We start from the raw sequence: 19194 nt of genomic DNA on the forward strand, positions 1-19194 counted from the left end.
CTCAGTCATGTCTGACTCTTAGCAACCCCATGAACTGCAGCCTACCAGGCTCCTCTGCCCATTGGGATTTTCCAGGCAAGAGTACTTTAAGTGTATAGTTCATTAAAAATTAGGTATATTTACATTGCTCTCAACAATCTCCAGAACTCTTTTCATCTTGTAAGACTGAAACTGTGTCTGTATTTTAATGATAACTCCCAACTCCTCCTTCATCACAGCCCCTGGAAAACCACCATTCTACTTTTTAGATTCTTTGGCTGGTCTAATAACTGTATTGACATGAGACAGATTAACAGATTTAGTTTGTTATGTTTGGGAGCCCCATGAAAACCCTGAGGCTGAAGACAGTTAGACAGTTCTGGCTCATAGAGGCTACTCTGAGCTAAGGAGAAGAGGGTAGGGAACTGGGGCTTTGAGGGGAAGGAAGACAATGCAAGGAAGATGGGACGAGCAAATGCTTGGTGAACAAATGTGCAGACAAGTCTTTCTGAGATGAAAACTTATCTGGTGATAGCTCTCTTTCCTAGCATAGACCTCCCCCATCTGAATTATTAATATTTCAATCAGTTAAGGGAGAGGCAAGGAGCTCCTCCTGAGTCTTCTGTGTCCAAATTGCCTTTAGCCCAAAATCCATGAGCCAAAGTGGCACATTTTGGGGAAATGGATTTTGCTCCCCCTCACTTCTCTTCAAGAAACTTTCCAATAACTGAAACATGTAAAAATTCCTATTTATGTTTGAAGAAACCAAAACTCAGAGATGCAGAACTTGCCCCATGTGTCCTTTTATCACCTGCCCCTCATCACTCCATTGCTTCATGGAATTGGACTCCCAGGGCCAAGGGAGGGATGGACATTCTTGATGACTTTGTGTCTTTCTTTCTCACCAGGTCTGAGCCTCTTCAGCTATGTTGAGGCTGCTATATCAGTATGTTCACCGATTTGGTCAGAAGTTGGTCCAAAGGCGGCTGTTGGACCCCGTAGAGGAGACTGAGAGTCCCACAACTTATTTGAACATTCTAGACCTGGTCATCTTGGGGTGGGCGGAAGCCTGGGAGCTGGCATATACATCGTGGCTGGTGCATTGGCCAAATACATAGCTGGACCAGCTATCATCATCTCCCTCTTGGTGGCCGCCCTGCCTTGTGTGATGTGTGGGCTCTGCTATGCAGAGTTATGGGCCAGGGTACTACGTTCTGGTTCTGTGTATCTCTACAGCTACGTCACCATGGGCCAACTGTATGCCTTCATCACTGGCTGGAACCTCATTCTGTCCTTATTTGTTGGTAAGAGGATGGGGAGTGGGAAAATGTGGGCTTAAGATCTGGAACTGGGAGACAGGATTGGGGTCTTCGCTCTTTCATGAGAACTTAGTTATTGAACCTGCAGAGGTGAAGTGCGTAATAATGGCAAGAAAACCCCTCAATGTCATTCTACTCAGCTCTGTCCTGTTTGCCTTAAATGATGGACCAAGAACCCAGAGGACAGGGAAATGTAGGAAGTTCCCTGGATAAGAGCGAGGCATATCCCCCAGGCTCATCCCCTCAACAGATTGAAATCTTTGGTCAGTTGTCTTTGTAGGATTTTCCTTTACCCCTATGTTTGAATTTTCAACCCTCATCTCACAGTCCCTCTGTTCCTATTTCCTTGTGTTCTTTCCTCGCATAATATTTACTTCCTCCTCCACTCCAGTACTCTTGCCTGGAAAATCCCATGGATGGAGGAGCCTGGTAGGCTGCAGTCCATGGGGTCACGAAAAGTTGGACATGACCGAGCGACTTCACTTTCTCTTTTCACTTTCATGCTTTGGAGAAGTCAATGGCACCCGACTCCAGTACTCTTGCCCAGAAAATCCCTTGGACAGAGGAGCCTGTAGGCTGTAGTCCATGGGGTCGCTAAGAGTCGGACACGACTGAGCGACTTCACTTTCACTTTTCACTTTCCTGCATTGGAGAAGGAAATGGCAACCCCCTCCAGTATTCTTGCCTGGAGCATCCCAGGGATGGGGAGCCTGGTGGGCTGCCTGTCTATGGGGTTGCGCAGAGTCGGACACGACCGAAGCGACTTAGCAGCACAGCAGCAGCATATTGAGTAGTTGACCTATTTTGTGAATTATCTGGGCCTGCTCTTCTCACCCCAAGAAGAGATATGCTTTGAGATTCAGTACTTGGTCCTTTTTTTTTTTTAAGATATCCCATGGTACTAGGTAAGGAGTACTTAATTTTGTTAATGAATATTCCTTCTTCCTCCATGCAGCCACTGCCTGTGTGGCTAGGGTCTGGAGCTACAGTTTTGACAGCCTGATTGGGAACCACATCTCTCAGACTTTAGAGGGGACTTTCTCTCCGCATATGCCCTCTTTCCTGGCCACATTCCCAGACTTTGTCGCTCTGGCCCTGGTGCTGGTGATGATTGGTGAGAAGGGGACAGAGACAGGATGAGAAGAGTGGGGTGTGGAGCAGGAGCTGGGAAGGGAAAGGCTTGGGTGGCAGAATGTGGGGGGTTAGGACTAGAAACAAAGGTGGCAGGAGAGGATGACATACACTGCTTCTATCCTTGGCACCATTGACAATTCAGGCTGGATCATTCTTGGCGGTGGGTTGAGGGTGCGGGGGGGGCGCTGTCCTGTGCATTGCAGGTTTTGAAAAATCATTGTTGGGCATTGAGTAGCATCCTTGGTACCCTCTGCCCCCCAGTCCCTTGGCAACTACTAGTCTGCTTTCTGTGTCTATGCATTTGATTATTCTGGATGCTTCATATTCCATCTTTACCACAGGAGGACTGGTTCCAGGAGCTCGTATGCCATCCCTGGTTATCAAAGTGTTCACAGGCATGAATGTTTTTGTTCCAATCTTCATGATCATCTCTGGCTTCATTAAGGGAGACCTGCACAACTGGCAGCTCACAGAAGAGGACTACGGAAATGCATCTGAATCCAGTGACATCTATAGGACCGGAGGGTACTCTTGGCCATAGAAATGCACTTGGGTGGAAGTGAGGGCTGTGGGTAGAGCTGGGAACATGATGGGGACTAAAGAGAGCTGGGCTGGTGGATCCAGATAATGGGGATCCTGGAACCCAGGACTTGTGGTCTTGAGGGAGGATCCAGTAGAGGTGGCTGAACTCACCTCACCCACCTTCTTCCTCATTCCTTCTCTCACCATAGCTTGGGGCCTCTGGGTTCTGGAGGGTTTGTGCCCTTTGGCCTTGATGGGATTCTTCAAGGAGCAGCTCTGTGTTTCTACGCATATTTTGGTTTTGAAGCCATTCTCACTAAAGGTAACATGGTCATGGAGTGTTCCATCAGTGGTGTGGGCACAGTTTGGGTTGCCCCTGGGCATAGGAGTTGGTAGAAGGTGAACCTAGATTTTGGAGGTGCAAAAGGAAAGACGATTTTCTGATTTCATTCCAGTATGTTTTTCTGATCCAGTATTTCCTTCCATCCTGCAGGCAAAGAAGCCCCGAAATCCTCAGCGTTCCATCCCCTTGAGCATAGCGATCTCCGTCTTCATCTGCTTTTTGATGTATTTTGGTTTCATAGCGGCGCTCACCCTCATGGTGCCCTACTACCAGATTTCATCATTACAGCCCTTTCCCACAGGCTTTTCTCCACGTTGGGTGGGACCCGGCCAGATATGTCATGGCTGTTGTCTTCCTGTGTACTCTTCTATACAGGTCAGTGCCATGGTTTTCCCCCTGACCACTGTCAGATTCTTAGGTATCCTGTCCCTTGGCATTGAGAGACAAGAGAGCAAGATGCATTATGACATGTAGACAGGGAAGAGAGGCCTCACTCTGTCCTGATTCTCTACATCCTCACACATGTTCCCATTTTGCCTTCCAGCCTCCTGGGCGCCATGTTTTTCATGTCTCGGTTTGGTCTGTGAAATGGCAGATGACAGGCTCCTTTTCCGGCATCTTGCCCAGATCCACGCCCGTACAGGCACCCCTGTCATGGCCATAGTGGCTTCTGGACTTCTTGCAGGTAAGTAAACAAAGCCCGCTCCTTCTTCAGTTAAATTTCTTACCTTGGATGTTTATACTGGTTTTCACTCCCTCCCCACCTTGTTCGTGCCCTCATTCTAGGGGTCATGGCATTACTCTTTGAACTCCGTGATATCATTGAACTCCTCTTAACTGGGGTCCTGCTTGCTTATACCCTCGGGACATTTTCTGTTCTCATCCTCAGGTGAGAATTCACTATATGTTGGCTGAGGGTTTTAGACTCATGGGGATTGATGAGGAGGTAATTGTCTTCTACCTTCATCCTGCCTTATAATTGTCCTGCTGGGCTGAATTCCAGAAAGATTTTAATTAGACTGCATGATGTTCCATGAGTAGGAGCTGCTATTAATATTGCCTTTGTACCTTTAATTAAGGTACCAGCCAAGTCAAAATTTTGTCAAGAATGAGAAAACAGAGGAAGAAACTGAGATGGAGCCTACACTTGAAGGAAATCCTTTGGACTCTGAACCTGAAGCAGGAACCTCAAACATTCTAAAGAGTCTGTGGTTCCCTCCCAGCACCATCTCCACCCGGAAATCTGGCCAGATTGTCTATGGATGTGCCTTCCTGCTTGGTGAGCAGTTGGATCTCACTTTGGTGGTATTTTGAAATTGACAAGATAGGTTGGGAACATATATTTTATCAGTTGAGGAATCTTGAAGACATGATGGCTTTTCCTGAGGTGGGCAGTTTTGGAGGGATATGATCCAACCTCTTGATCTATTTGGCTTCTGGAGTTGAAACTGTTCTCCTCCACCTTAACCCCTGCAGTTCTCCTGATAATCATCCTGAGCCTGATCCTGGACCAGTGGCCCAGCCAGGTGTTCTCTGGAGACCCCGTGCTCACAACAGTGGCTGTGCTGCTGCTGCTGCTCATCACTGGGGTCACGGTCATCATCTGGAGGCAGCCCCAGGACCCCAGTCCTCTTATGTTCAGGGTAAGGTGACCTTATGTGCCCAAAGTGTCTACCTTGAGTGAATGAAGTCTGCATGCTTTGAGGTCTAAACATTCTTTTCTGGACCAGAGAAGAAGGGGAATTTCTAAAACAAATGGATCTTTTGCTGATCCATGCTAAGTGTTTTAGGTACACAATCTGAGTAGGCAATGAACACACAGCTGGAATCAGACTGGAGTCTTCTCACCCATGTTGGGTATGGGTCATGTTTCAGACATCCAGGGTGGGTTCAGGTGTGGACTGACTCTGCCCACAGGTCCCTGCTATGCCTGTCCTCCCACTGGTGAGCATCTTTATGAATGTCTACTTGATGACAAAGATAAACACTTGGACCTGGACCCAATTTGGCATCGCTAATGCCATTGGTAAGTGGTTTTCTGGGATAAAAACTACTATTGAGTGACTGAACCCAACCCTCTTCCTGCTATGTCTGCCCCAAACTTTGTCAGAAGCCATAATAGGAGGTCTACTGGGCATTAGTAAGTGAGGAGAGTGCCTACTTTTCCCTTCTCATCATCTCATTTCTCTACTAGGATTTGTCATATACTTTGGATATGGGATCCGATACAGCTCAAGGTAGAACGGTGATCAACAGCCACCAGCTTCCATCTCCCAGACTCTTGATGATGATATCCCTAGTGCTTATTCACAATAGCCAAGGCATGGAAGCAACTTAAATGTCCATCAGCAGAGGAATGGGTAAAGAAGATGTGATACATATATACAATTGAATATTACTCAGCTATTAAAAACAATGAAATAATGCCATTGGCAGCAATGTGTATAGACCTAGAGATTGTCATACTGAGTGAAGTAAATCAGTCAGAGAAAGACAAATATGATATGATATTGCTTATATGCAGATCCTAAAAAAAATGGTACAAATGAAATTAGTTACAAAATAGAAATAGAGTTACAGATGTGGAAAACTAATTCGTGGTTACTAGAGGTGGAAGGGGTGGAAGGACAAGCTAGGAGATTGGGATGAACATATACATACAGTAATACATATACATACAAAAATAGATAACTAATAAGAACCTACTGTAGAACACAAGGAACTCTTGTCAATACTCTGTAATGGATTAAATGGAAAAGAATCTTTTAAAAAATGTGGATATATGTATATGTATAACTGATTCACTTTGTTGTATAGCAGAAACCAGCGCAACATTATAAATCAACTATACTCCAATAAAATTTTTTTTAAAATAAAAATGACCAAGCATGGTAATGGCACCCCACTCCAGTACTCTTGTATGGAAAATCCCATGGATGGAGGAGCCTGGTGGGCTGCAGTCCATGGGGTCTCGAAGAGTCGGACACGACTGAGTGACTTCACTTTCACTTTTCACTTCCATGCATTGGAGAAGGAAATGGCAACCCACTCCAGAGTTCTTGCCTGGAGAATCCCAGGAATGGGGGAGCCTGCTGGGCTGCCATCTATGGGGTCTCACAGAGTCGGACATGACTGGAGCGACTTGGCAGCAGCAGTAGCAAGCATGGTAAGAAGAAAGAAAATATTCCTAGCGGTGAATCATCTTAACCACAGGACATAAAGGCTGTTTGGAATCTCTCCATGTACTGGAGGATCTTCTGGTTCAAGGGGCACTCTGAGTCTCTATGGATTGTGAAGGTGGGATGCATTTAGAGCCCCAGCAGAGGACAAAATATCTTTAATATTGTATAACTTCAGGTATACTTCTCAGAGCATAATATGCATACAAAATGTGCAGGCTTCATTAAGTGCGCAGCATGGTGAATTTTCACAAAGACAGTACAACAATCTAACCAGCAACTAGAAGATGAAATAAAATATTAAACCTGCACATAAGGTTGATTGTATCTTATGGCACATTTTCTTTATGCCTGCTTTCAGCAAGAACCCAGAGACTGCCCCATATGAAGGAAACTCAGATAATTATTAATATGTGTTGTGTGTGTTACACTTTACATATTAGGGTACAAATAGTTTAGTTCAGTTCAGTTCAGTCACTCAGTCGTGTCAGACTCTTTGCGACCCCATGAATCACAGCATGCCAGGCCTCCCTGTCCATCACCAACTCCCAGAGTTCACCCAAACTCATGTCCATCGAGTCGGTAATGCCATCCAACCATCTCATCCTCTGTCATCCTCTTCTCCTCCTGCCTTCAATCCTTCCCAGCATTAGGGTCTTTTCCAATGAGTCAACTCTTAGCATGAGGTGGCCAAAGTATTGGAGTTTCAGCTTCAGCATCAGTCCTTCCAACGAACACCCAGGACTGATCTCCTTTAGGATGGACTGGTTGGATCTCCTTGCAGTCCAAGGGACTCTCAAGAGTCTTCTCCAGCACCATAGTTCAAAAGCATCAATTCTTCGGCACTCAGCTTTCTTCACAGTCCAATTCTCACATCCGTACATGACCACTGGAAAAACCATGGTCTTGACTAGATGGACCTTTGTTGGCAAAGTAATGTTCTGCTTTTGAATATGCTGTCTAGGTTGGTCATAACTTTCCTTCCAAGGAGTAAGCGTCTTTTCATTTCATGGCTGCAGTCACCCTCTGCAGTGATTTTGGAGCCCAGAAAAATAAAGTCTGACACTGTTTCCACTGTTTCCCCATCTATTTCCCATGAAGTGATGGGACCAGATGCCGTGATCTTAGTTTTCTGAATGATAAGCTTTAAGCCAACTTTTCACTCTCCTCTTTCACTTTCATCAAGATGCTTTTTAGTTCCTCTTCACTTTCTGGTGGTGTCCTCTGCATATCTGAGGTTATTGATATTTCTCCTGGCAATCTTGATTCCAGCTTGTGATTCTTCCAGCCCAGTGTTGCACAAATAGGCTGGAAGTAAAAGGAAAGAACAGATACCTTGTGCAAACAGTTACATAAGAAAGTAGGGTAGCTATATTACTGTCAAAGTAGACTTTGAAAAAAAGAGAATAATAAAAGATAAAGTGGATCCTTTCATCATGATGAAGAGAAATAATTATTTTTTGTTTTCCTCTAGCCTTATTGAGACACAGTGTAACATTGTGATAATTTTTCTTTACTTTTCTATTGCAGACTCTTAGAGTCATGCAATAGAATTGATGAAGAAGAGTTCTTAATTGAAAAATAAGAAAGCACTAACAAAATTCCTGCATTGCTAAAGGTGGGGCAAAGGGGTCATAGGTAATGATTGATTGATAAATGATCATAATTGGGTAAAACAAAATGAAAGTGAAACTAGAAAAACAGGATAAAAACTATTGCTGCAGAACAGGACGCTTTAAACTGAGATTTATGGATGTTCAAGACATCAGTAATAATGAAACATAGGACTGTCGAACAACTGAAGTAGAGTGAAGGAGGGATGGAGGTCAAGAAACTGAGTGCAAGTTATTAGATGAATTTAAAAGTAGGTGGAGGAGGGGCTTCTCTGATGACTCAGTCCACCTGCCAATGCAGGAGACAGGAGTTCAATGCCCGGTCCAGGAAGATCCCACATGCCACGGAGTAGCTAAGCCCTTGGACCATTGCTGTTGAGCCTGTCCTCTAGAGTTGCAGCTACTGAGGCTCGAGTGCCCTAGAGTCCTTGCTCCACAATAAGAGAAGCCAACCACAGTGAGAAGCCCGTGCACTGCAACAAAGACCAAGTGCACCCAAAAATAAAGAAACAAAAAAATAGCATTTCTAAAGAAAAAGGTTCTGCCATCAAAAAATAAATCAATAAAATAAAGGTGCATCTGATTGATTTAGGAAGTCTGAATATAGCCAAAGTAAAAGACTTTTCTTTTTGGCCTTGGGATAAGTGGGATCTTAGTATCTGACCAGGGATGGAACTTGTGCCCCTGCAGTGGAAGCATGTAGTTTTAACCACTGGACCACCAGTGAAATCCTGAGCCAAAGTAAAGTTTTGCTCTCCTTATCATTGAACTTCTTTGGCAATCAGTGTAGGGTAGCCAGACAAAATGCAGGGTGGCAAGGTAAATGTAGGTTTCCAGTAGACAATTAAGAAGCTTTATTTGTTTATTAAATATAGATGTGTCACATAATTTAGGATAGATTTATGGGGGATATAATTGTGCCTAGTGTAGTGAAGTATTCATCCTTACCCCTTACCTCCTGTTTCTCTTCTGCCTTTCTACTCATTTCTCCCAGCAAACAGAGCTGCTTGAAGAAGAGGACTAAGTCGCATTCCCCTTCTTTATCCTCTTCCATCCCTTTGGGCAAGGCTGGACACATACGCAATGCTTGTTATTAATAAATGCTTTCGTTGCTAGAATTAACCTCAGAGATTTTAAACTCCCCTTCTCTTGATTCAGGCACAGCTAGGCTTGGGATCTCCCACACTGGAGTGTGTCAGGTCATGTGCAGACTGTGGGGAGAGTCACAGAAGAGGACTGGGGGGGGAGCAGGTTTAAGTGGGGTCCTGAGTCTCACAGCCCACACTGCTCAGGGTCCTTGATGATCAAATGAATTCAAGTGTCCACAGAAATAAACTATCTGTAACAGGAATAGAAAAGAGTTTTATCTGAGCCAAACTGAGGACTATAGTAAGGGAGACAGTGTCCCTATAGCTTTGGGAAGCTGCTCCATTGAAGCATGGTTTCCAGCACAGTCTTACACCTCATCCAAACAAAGCTCACACATCAACACGATAGGGTGTATTCCTTCAAGGTTTCAAAAGAGACAGCCTTAGTGCAGAGACAGCGAGGCAACAGGTCCCTGGTGTCTGGGAAGGGAGCCTTATCTTTCAGGGAATGTTAACATGGAGGCCATGAGAAGGGAGTTATTCATCCTTATCTTCAAAACAGACTCTCTTTACCTCAGTGGTTAAAGCAGATGAGCTGCGAGGGTTGGACAGGCTGTCTTAGTTCACACACAGTTCAGGCTGAGCCATGGATAAGCCAAAATGAGTTCCTCATTCCTCAATATGTGAATATTTTCTCCATCACAGGATATAAAAATCTTAGAACCCTATGACCCAGCAATTCTACTTCTGAGAATATATCCCAAAGAATTTAAAGCACACTCTGGAAGAGATAGTTGTAAACTGCTGTTCACTGCGGTATTATTCACAGTAACTAAAGTACGAAAGCAAGCCAAATGCCATTGACCAAGAAAGGGTAAGCCAAGTGTGTAGTGATAGAATATTCTTTAATGTTAAAAAGGGAAGGGAATTCCAACACATGTTACAACATAGAGAAATCTTGTGGACATTTTGCTAAGTGATATCATCCTGACAGGAAATGACTAATATTCTGTGATTCCACTTAAGTAAAGGACATGGAGTGGTCAGTTTCACAGAGACAGAGAGCAAAATGATGATTGCCAGGAACTGTGAAGGAGAAAGGGGGAATTGTTGATGAATGGATGCAGAGTTTAAGTTTTGCCAGATGAAAAAAAAGTCCTGGAGTTTAGTTAGACAAAATGTGAATGTACTGAATGCGATTGAACTGGACACATAAAGATGGTTAAAATGGTCAATTTTATTTTATGAATATTATACTGCAACAAAAATCATCTTGGAACTATTCCCCGAGGGTAACCACAGAAGAGTCAGGGCTGATAGTAACACGGCAGATGGTCCCCGCCCACCCAGCCCCATCCCCACCCCAACAACCCAGGGTTAAGGACTGTCTTCTGTGCTCAGGACTCCCCGCTTCGGTTCTTGGAGATGTCTCAGCTCCAGCCCTGCACGGCTTAACCTCAGCCTCCTTGACTGACCCAGTGCTCCAGGCTCTGCTCCAAGGATCCAGTAAGTCTGGGGTCACCCTCTTCTGTGGGAGACTGGGCGCTGAGTTCACGTCCTCCCAAAGAGACCTCTGCAACCCCAGAGTGCAGAGGGGTCAGCCTGGCTCCAGCCTGAGGGTGGAGAGACCCATTTTCTACATGAAAGCAGGAGTTGGGAATGTGTGTGAAAAAAAGATATGTGGGGGAGGAGGGGGGTGATTGGACCAGTGTCCTGGCAATATGTGAATATTTTTGATTCAAATAATAGCAATAATTACCCTCATACAGTGAATGTGACATGTGGACCCCTGATTTCCGTCTTCACTATACTCTCTGCCCTCCATGTCTGTGGGTTCCTCATCTGAAGATACAGGAGTGACTGCAAGGAACTTCGGCATCATGGATTTGGGTATTCGTGAGGGGTGACAGTTTGATGATTTATATTAAATTACTTTTGGGTTTGCTACACCCAGCCCTGGTGGCTCAGATGGTAAAGAATCTGCTTGCAATGCAGGAGACCTGGTTTTGATCCCTGAGTCTCAAATATTCCCTAGAGACAGAAATGGCAACCCGCTCCAGTATTCTTGCCTGGAGAATCCCGTGGACAGAGGAGCCCGGCAGGCTATAGTCCGTGGGGTCACAGAGTCGGACACAACTGAACGACTAACACACACACACCCAGCAACTCCGTGAAGCCAGTTCTATTATTTACCATTGGTAGCAATTTAAACAATGGTGGCATAATACAAGTTACATGAAATTTACCATCTTAGCCATTTTAAGTGTTATTGTTGTTCAGTCACTAAGCTGTGTCTGACTCTTTGAGACCCCATGGACTGTAGCCTGCCAGGCTTTCCTGTGCTGCACTGTATCCTGGAGTTTGCTCAAATTCATGTCCATTGAGTCGACAATGCCATCCAACCATCTCATCCTCTGTCACCCCCTTCTCTTCCTGCCCTCCATCTTTCCTAGCATTGAGGTTAACACATTCAAATTGCTTCATGTGGTGGGCCCATAAAAATTCTGAGGCACAAACACAATCAGGTAATTGAGGGCTATACACTCCCCTGAGCTAAGGAGAAGGAAGTAGGGATCTGGGGCTTCAAAAGGGAAGAAGACAACTTACAGGAAAATGGGAAGAGCAAATGCTTGGGAAAAAATGTTTGCAGCTCCAGGCAGGAGAGTCTTTCTAAGATAAAAAGTTATCCCTGGTAATAGGTCCTGGAATAGGTTGCCTAATCTAAATGACTTCGAGCCATAAAGTGAGAGGAAAAAAAGATTTTTTTTTGAGTCTGCAGCATCTTAATTGTGTTCAGCTCAAAACAACCCACAAGCCAAAGCGACACAATTTTAGGGTGATGTTTTCTGCTCCCCCAGCTTCTCTTCAGCCAGCCTCCCAGTAACTTTGAAACATATTAAAAGATGTATTTATGCTTAAGGAACCAAAGCTCAGAGATGGAGAACTTGCCCAATGTGTCCCGGGCAAGTTTACCACCTGCTCCCCGTCACTCTTCTGGTGGTTCAGATGGTAAAAAATCTGCCTGCAATTCAGGAGGCATAAGAGACCTGGGTTCAATCCCTGTGTCAGGAAGATCCCCTGGAGAAGGAAATGGCAACCCACTCTAGTATTCTTGCCTGGAGAATCCCATGGACAGAGGAGCCTGGCCCTAGAGGGCTACAGCCCATGGGGTCACAAAGAGTTAGACACGACTGAGTGACTCACTATTCACTCACTTCCCTAACACTTCATTGCTTTGTGGAATTGGACTCCCAGGGCCAAGGGCAGATGGACATTCTTTCTTCTAAAATTTATTTTATTGAAGTAAAGTTGATTTATAATGTATTAACTTTGGCTGTCCGGCAAAGGGATTCAGTTATACATATGTATTTTGGTACCTTTTGATACTCTTTTCCATTGTGATTTATCCCAGGATATTGAAGAGTTTCCTGGGTTACGCAGCAGGACCTTGTTTAGGATGGACATTCTTGATGGCTCTGTGTCTTGTTTTCTCAGCAGATCGATGGTCTCCTCAACTATGTCTAGGATGTTGCGTCAGTATGTTCACCAGTTTGGTCAGAAGCTGGTCTGCAGGCGGCTGCTGGAGCCCATAGAAGAATCTGAGAGTCCCACGGCTCATCTGAACATCCTAGATCTTGTTGTCTTGGGTGTGGGCAGAAGCCTGGGAGCCGGCGTGTACGTCTTGATTGGCTTCATTGCCAAGCTCATAGCTGGACCATCAGTTGTCATCTGCTTCTTGGTGGACTCCCTGTCTTCTGTGTTGTTCAGGCTCTGCTATGCTGAGCTGGGGGCCCGGATACCACGCTTTGATTCTGTGTATCTCCATAGCTATGTCATCATGGGACAACTGTGTGCCTTTGTCATTGGCTGGAACCTCATTTTGTCCTTATTTGTTGGTGAGATGATGGGTAGGGGGAAGATGTGGGCTGAAGATCCAGAAACAGGGAGGTGATATTGAGGTCTTACTCATTCATAAACCCCTTGCTATTGCAGTGGGAAGCTGGTAATAGTGGCCAAACCCTTTTCAACTTCTTTCTACTCAGCTCTGTCCTGTTTTGCTTAAATGATGGACCAAGAACTCAGAGGAAAGGGAACTGTAGTGGGTAGATGAAAGGGAGACATGGTCCACAGGCTCACCCCCTCATCATATTGAAGTCTCTGCTCAGCTGTTGTCTTTGTGGGATTTTCCATTATCTCTAGATTTTACATTTCACCCTCATCTCCCTGCCCTCCTGGTCCCACTTCCCCGTGTTCTTTTCTTATATAACATTGATCTCCTCTCAGTATATTAGGGACTTCCTGGTGGCTCAGATGGTAAAGCATCTGTCTACCATGTGGGAGACCTGGGTTCGATCCCTGAGTCGGGAAGAGTCCCTGGAGAAGGAAACGGCAACCCACTCCAGTACTCTTGCCTAGAAAATCCCATGGATGGAGGAGCTTGGGGCAGGCTACTGTCCATGGGGTCGCAAAGAGCTGGGCACGACTGAGCGACTTCACTTCACTTCAATTCACTTCACTTCAGTGTATTAACCAGTTGATGTATTTTGTGAATCATTTGGGTCTGCTTTCCCCTTCCCTCTCTCCCCTCTCCCCGTGAAGAGAAACTTTGAGATTAGGGTTTTTGCTTAGTTTTTTTTTTTTTTTAATACATCCCAAGGCACATAGCAGAGGATGTGTGTTTGTATGTGTTACTGAATATTCCTCTTACCACTGCAGGCACTGCCTGTGTGGCCAAGACCTGGAGCATCGCCTTCGACAGCCTCACTGGGAACCACATCTCTCAGGCATTAGAAGGAACCTTCTCTTCGTATATGCCCTCTGCCCTCGCCACGTTCCCCGACTTTGTTGCGCTGGGCCCGCTGCTGCTGATTACTGGTGAGAAGGGGTCAGTGATAGAAGAGTGAGGTGTGGAGGGGGAAGTAGGGTGGAAGGCTTGGAGTGGTGGAATGGTGGGGGGCTTAGAATGGGAAGAAGGGTCTGGGATATGAGAGACAGAAGGGGAGGACATAGCTCGTCGTTTTCTGCCCTTGGCAGTAGAGATTCTGGGCTGGATCATTCTTTGGTGTGGGGTTGTCCTGTGCATTGTAAGGTGGGTTTTTTTTTTTTTTCAAGTCATTATAGAGTTTTGAGCAACATCCTTGGCCTTTACCCATTAGATACCCCTGATGCCCATTCCCCCAAACTGAGATACTGAGAATGTCCCCAGACAGTGTCAAATGTCCCTTGGAAGGCAAAATTATGCCTGCTCAGAATCATTTCCTTAGACCAAAAAAGTTCCTTCCTCTCTATTGAGACCGAAGATGTTTTTTCAATGGAGATGAAATTCTCATGGTGTAAAATTAACAATTTTAATACTTTCCCACATTTTTTGAGGTATATTTGACATAAACAATTGTCTAAATTCAAGGTACACAATGTCATGATTTTTTTAGATCCCCCCTGTTGTGAGATGATTGCCACAGTAAGAAATTAACCATCATAAAGGACGCACTCAGTGACATCTAGTAAATTCACAGTGTTGTACAATCATCACCTCCACCTAGTTCCAGAGATTTTCATCACCTGAAAAGGAAACCCGGTACCCATTGAGCAGTCACTGTCCATCTGCCACCTCGATCCCGGTCCAAAAACTCCCAGACCCTGGTGACCACTAGTCTGCTTTCTGTCTTTATATATTTATTTATTTTGGATGCTTCCTATTCCATCTTATCCAAGGAGTACTGGTTCTTGGAGTCCCTGTGTCAGCCTGGATTATCAAAGTGTTCACAAGCTTGAATATTTTGATTCCAATCTTCATGATCATCTCTGGCTTCATTAAGGGAGACCTGCACAACTGGCAGCTCACGGAACAGGACTACAGAAACACATCTGGACCCAGTGACGTCTCTAGGACTGGAGGGTATCCTTGACCTTAGTAACACGTGTGAGGGGTGAGGGTGTGCTGGGCTGACATCATGGTGGGGACTCGAGAGACCTAGGCTGATGGATCCAGGTGATGGTGGTCCTGGAGCCTAGGACTTGTGGTGTTAACAGAGAAGTCCGGTAGAGATGGCTGAACTCACCTCACCCATGTTCATCCTCGTTCCTTCTCTCACCATAGCTTGGGCCCTCTGGGTTCTGGAGGGTTTGTGCCTTTTGGCTTTGAAGGGATTCTCCACGGAGCAGCTGTATTTTTCAGATCATATTTTGGTTTTGATGTCATTGTCACTAAAGGTAACAAGGTCATTGTATGTCCTGTCGGGGGTTTGGGCATGGTTTGGGCTCCCCTTGGGCTTAGGGACGGGTAGAAGGTGAGCCTGCTTGTGGAGGTGCGTGAGGGAGGGGGTTTTGTGCTTTCACTCCAGTGTGTTTCCTGACCCAGTACTTCCACCCGTCCTGCAGGGAGAGAAGCTCGAGATCCTCAGCGTTCCGTCCCCTTGAGTGTGGTGATCTCCATCTTCATCTGCTTTTTGGCGTACTCGGGTCTCTCGGCGGCACTCACCCTCATGGTGCCCTACTACCAGATTCATCCCTACAATCCTTGGCCACAGGCTTTGTCCATGTCGGGCGGGCTCCTGCCGGATAGGTCATGGCTGTCGTCTTCCTATGCACCCTTTTATACAGGTCAGTGTCCTAGGTTCCTCCCCATCTACTGTCAGATGCTCAGGAATCCTGTTCCTTGGGATTGAGAGACAAGAGGGAAGGACACCTCTCATGGACTCGGGAGCAGATGGCCGGTCTGTCCTGCTTCTCCGCATGTTCCCATTTTCTTATCCAGCCTCTTTGGAGCCATGTTTGTCTTGTCTTGGTTGATCTGTGCAATGGCAGATGACGGGCTCCTTTTCCAGGGACTTGGCTGGATCCATGCTGGTACCCACAGCCCCATCATGGCCATCCTGGCTTCTGGAACTCTTGCAGGTGAATAAGCAAAACCCACTCCTTCTCTAACCAGTTCCTCTCACCTGGACTTTTCTAGTGGTTTCTTATTTCCTTCTCCCACCCTCATTCTAGCAATCATGGCATTACCCTTCGAGCTCCGTGATATTATGGAATTCATGTTAATTGGGATCATGCTTGCTTACACCCTTGTGGCTTTGTGCTTGTCCAAACTCCACTGCACTTTGATTGCGGGTCTTGGACTTGTGGGAATTGATAGGGAGATAGTCATCTTTGGCTCATATGCTGCCTTCTAAAATCCTGCTCTACTTAAGGCAGCACAGATGGGGAATAGATTGTGTGATGTTGGATCAGTAGCTACTGCTACTGCTGCTAAGTCACTTCAGTCATGTCCGACTTTGTACGACGCCATAGATGGCAGCCCCCAAGGCTCCCCCGTCCCTGGGATTCTCCAGGCAAGAACACTGGAGTGGGTTGCCATTTCCTTCTCCAATGCATGAAAGTGAAAAGTAAAAGGGAAGTCGTTCAGTCATGTCCGACTCTTCCCGACCCCATGGACTACAGCCTACCAGGATCATCTGTCCATGGGATTTTCCAGGCAAGAGTACTGGAGTGGTTTGCCATTGCCTTCTCCATGGATCAGTAGGGGCTACTCTTAATATTGTTTTAATACCTCTAATTCAGGTACCAGGAAGATCAGAATTTCAGCAAGAATAAGAAAACAGAGGAAGAAACTGAGATGGGGCCTGTAATTAAAGAAAGTCCTTCAGGATCTATACCTGAAGCAGGAATGTCAAACTTTCTAAAGAGTCTGTGGTTCCCTGCCAGCACCATCCCCACCCGGAAATCTGGCCAGATTGTCTATGGATGTGCCTCTCTGCTTGGTGAGCAGTGGGATTTCTCTTTCGTCATATTCTGAAATTGACAAGATAGGTTGGGATTCTGTGCCTTTGGCAATTGAGAAGGGGTCTTGGAGATACGATGGCCCTTCCTGAGGTGGGCAGCCTGGGGAGGGGTGTGACCCAAGGTCCTGACATCTTTGTCTTCTGGGTCCAGCCTGTTCTCCTCCTCCTTGATTCTCTCAGTTCTCCTGCTGACCATCCTGAGCCTGGTCCTGGCCCAGTGGCCCAGCCAGGTGTTCTCTGGAGACCCCGTGCTCACAACAGTGGCTGTGCTGCTGCTGCTGCTCATCACTGGGGTCACGGTCATCATCTGGAGGCAGCCCCAGGACCCCACTGCTCTTTACTTCAAGGTAGGTGACCTTATGTGTCCAAAGTGTCCACCTTCAGTGAATGAAGTCTGCATGCTTTGAGGTCTAAACATCCTCTCCTGGTCCAGAGAAGAAGAGAAGTTGCTGAAACTAATGGGCCCTTCCCAGTTCCACACAGAGTGCTTTACACACACAATCTCAGCAGGCACTGAACACACAGCCTGAAAAGGACTCGAGTCTTCTCACCCACATCGGGTAGGGTCTCCCTTTCAGATATCTGGGCTGTGTCCAGGGATGAACTGACTCTGCCCACAGGTCCCTGCTCTGCCTGTCCTCCCACTGGTGAGCATCTTTGTGAACATGCTCTGATCACCATGCCCAGATCACCTCTGGGGCATAGGTCCAATTTGGCATCTGGAATGCAATTGGTAAGTGACTTTCCAGGATAAAGAGGTATGACTGAACCCAATACTCTTCCTACTATCTTGTCTCCAAAAGTTTGTCAGACACCGTACTAGGAGGTCTATTAGGTATTTGTAAGTGATGAGAGCTCCTACTTTCCCTTCTCACCGTCTCATTTCCCTACTAGGATTTGTCATATACTTTGGATATGGGATCTGACACAGCCTGGCGGGGAATGACGAGCCACAGCCACCAGACTCCACTTGTCAGACTTGACAAAAACATCCCTGGTGTTTTACAAAAGCATTCTGTAACCACAGGACATTGATGCTGTGTGGAATCCCTCTAGGCACTGCAGTTATCTTCTGGTTCAAGGGACATTTGAGTCTGTGGACTGGTGTTATGGTCTTCTTGACAGACTGGAACCTGGGGACAGGAGTCGACAAAAAGAAGGCGAAGAAAGAAGGACGTGGGGGACCCAAGTCTCTAGCAGAACAAGGGTACTTTATTCATGACAGCGTGTGCTTATATATTGTTATACAAGGAAGCTTTAGGCAGAAAAAAAAGTTGAGTAAAAAACACCAAAACCAGATGCTTAACAGTAACTAAGGGAATAACAATAGTCATAGGTCCATAACAACAGTAACTAGGGAATAGCAATCGTCACAGGGCCAGAAGACAATCCATGTATTGGAAATAGGAAGATGACTAAGTAGTTTTACAAAAAAGTAAAAAGGTTACTGAAAGGAATCCATGTATGTGTTCTGCCTCATGACCTCAGTCCTAAGAACTGGGTGCAGCTCTGCTCGTTCCTGTGTTCCAGGAACTGATAGGGAACAGAAGGCCCTTGAGAAACAGAAAACAACATATAGGAATCCTTAAAATTAAACGTTCCCTGACAGACTGTGATGATGTATGCATTTAAAGCTCTATATTTACTGGCAGTGGACAAAATCACATTGGTGTTGTACATGTATATTTTTTAAATAAACTTTTAATAGCATAATATGCATAATGAAAAGTTCAGTCTTCACAAATGTGTAGCAGGATGAACTTTCATAAAGAAAGTACCATGATATAATCAATATCCAGAGGAAGAAACAAAATATTAACCTGCAGGTAAGAAGATCCTGCTTCTGGCTCTTTGCAGGAAAAGCACCAGAGACTGCCTCATGGGAAGGAAACTCAGGTACTATATATTGTGTCCAGAGTTACACTTGCAATATTAGGACAAACAGATTGGAAGGAAAAGGAAGGCAACAGACACACTGTAAACAGTAACAGCAGAAAGCTAGGGTGGTTATTTCACTATCAGACAATGTAGACTCTTAAAAAAGAGATTAATAACAGATAAAGTAGATCGTGCATATCAATAAAATGATCATTAAAAAAAAATCTCTTCCCCCACTTCATTGAGACATAGGGTAACATTGTGTAAATGATTGTTTTTCTTTTTCTATTATAAACTCAGAGTCACACAGTAGAGTTGATCCAGAAAACTTCTCAACTGAAAAATGAAACTGCATTGC

At 45.5% G+C, this 19194-nt stretch overlaps 1 protein-coding gene and 1 pseudogene across 1 annotated transcript; both read left to right on the forward strand.

Annotated features, from left to right (window-relative positions):
• Positions 906 to 5636, forward strand: LOC108638089 (cationic amino acid transporter 3-like). Its single transcript, XM_018063226.1, is given in 14 exon segments — positions 906 to 1029; positions 1032 to 1283; positions 2254 to 2412; positions 2774 to 2957; positions 3164 to 3284; positions 3457 to 3573; positions 3575 to 3672; positions 3842 to 3872; positions 3874 to 3982; positions 4084 to 4186; positions 4377 to 4576; positions 4774 to 4940; positions 5215 to 5323; positions 5492 to 5636. Coding segments are annotated over 14 exon segments (1821 nt in total). The 3' UTR covers positions 5539 to 5636.
• On the forward strand, positions 12704 to 17632 carry LOC102169044 (annotated as a pseudogene).

This window comes from Capra hircus, chromosome 18 (genome assembly GCF_001704415.2).
Source record: "Capra hircus breed San Clemente chromosome 18, ASM170441v1, whole genome shotgun sequence".
Classification (NCBI taxonomy): domain Eukaryota; kingdom Metazoa; phylum Chordata; class Mammalia; order Artiodactyla; family Bovidae; genus Capra; species Capra hircus.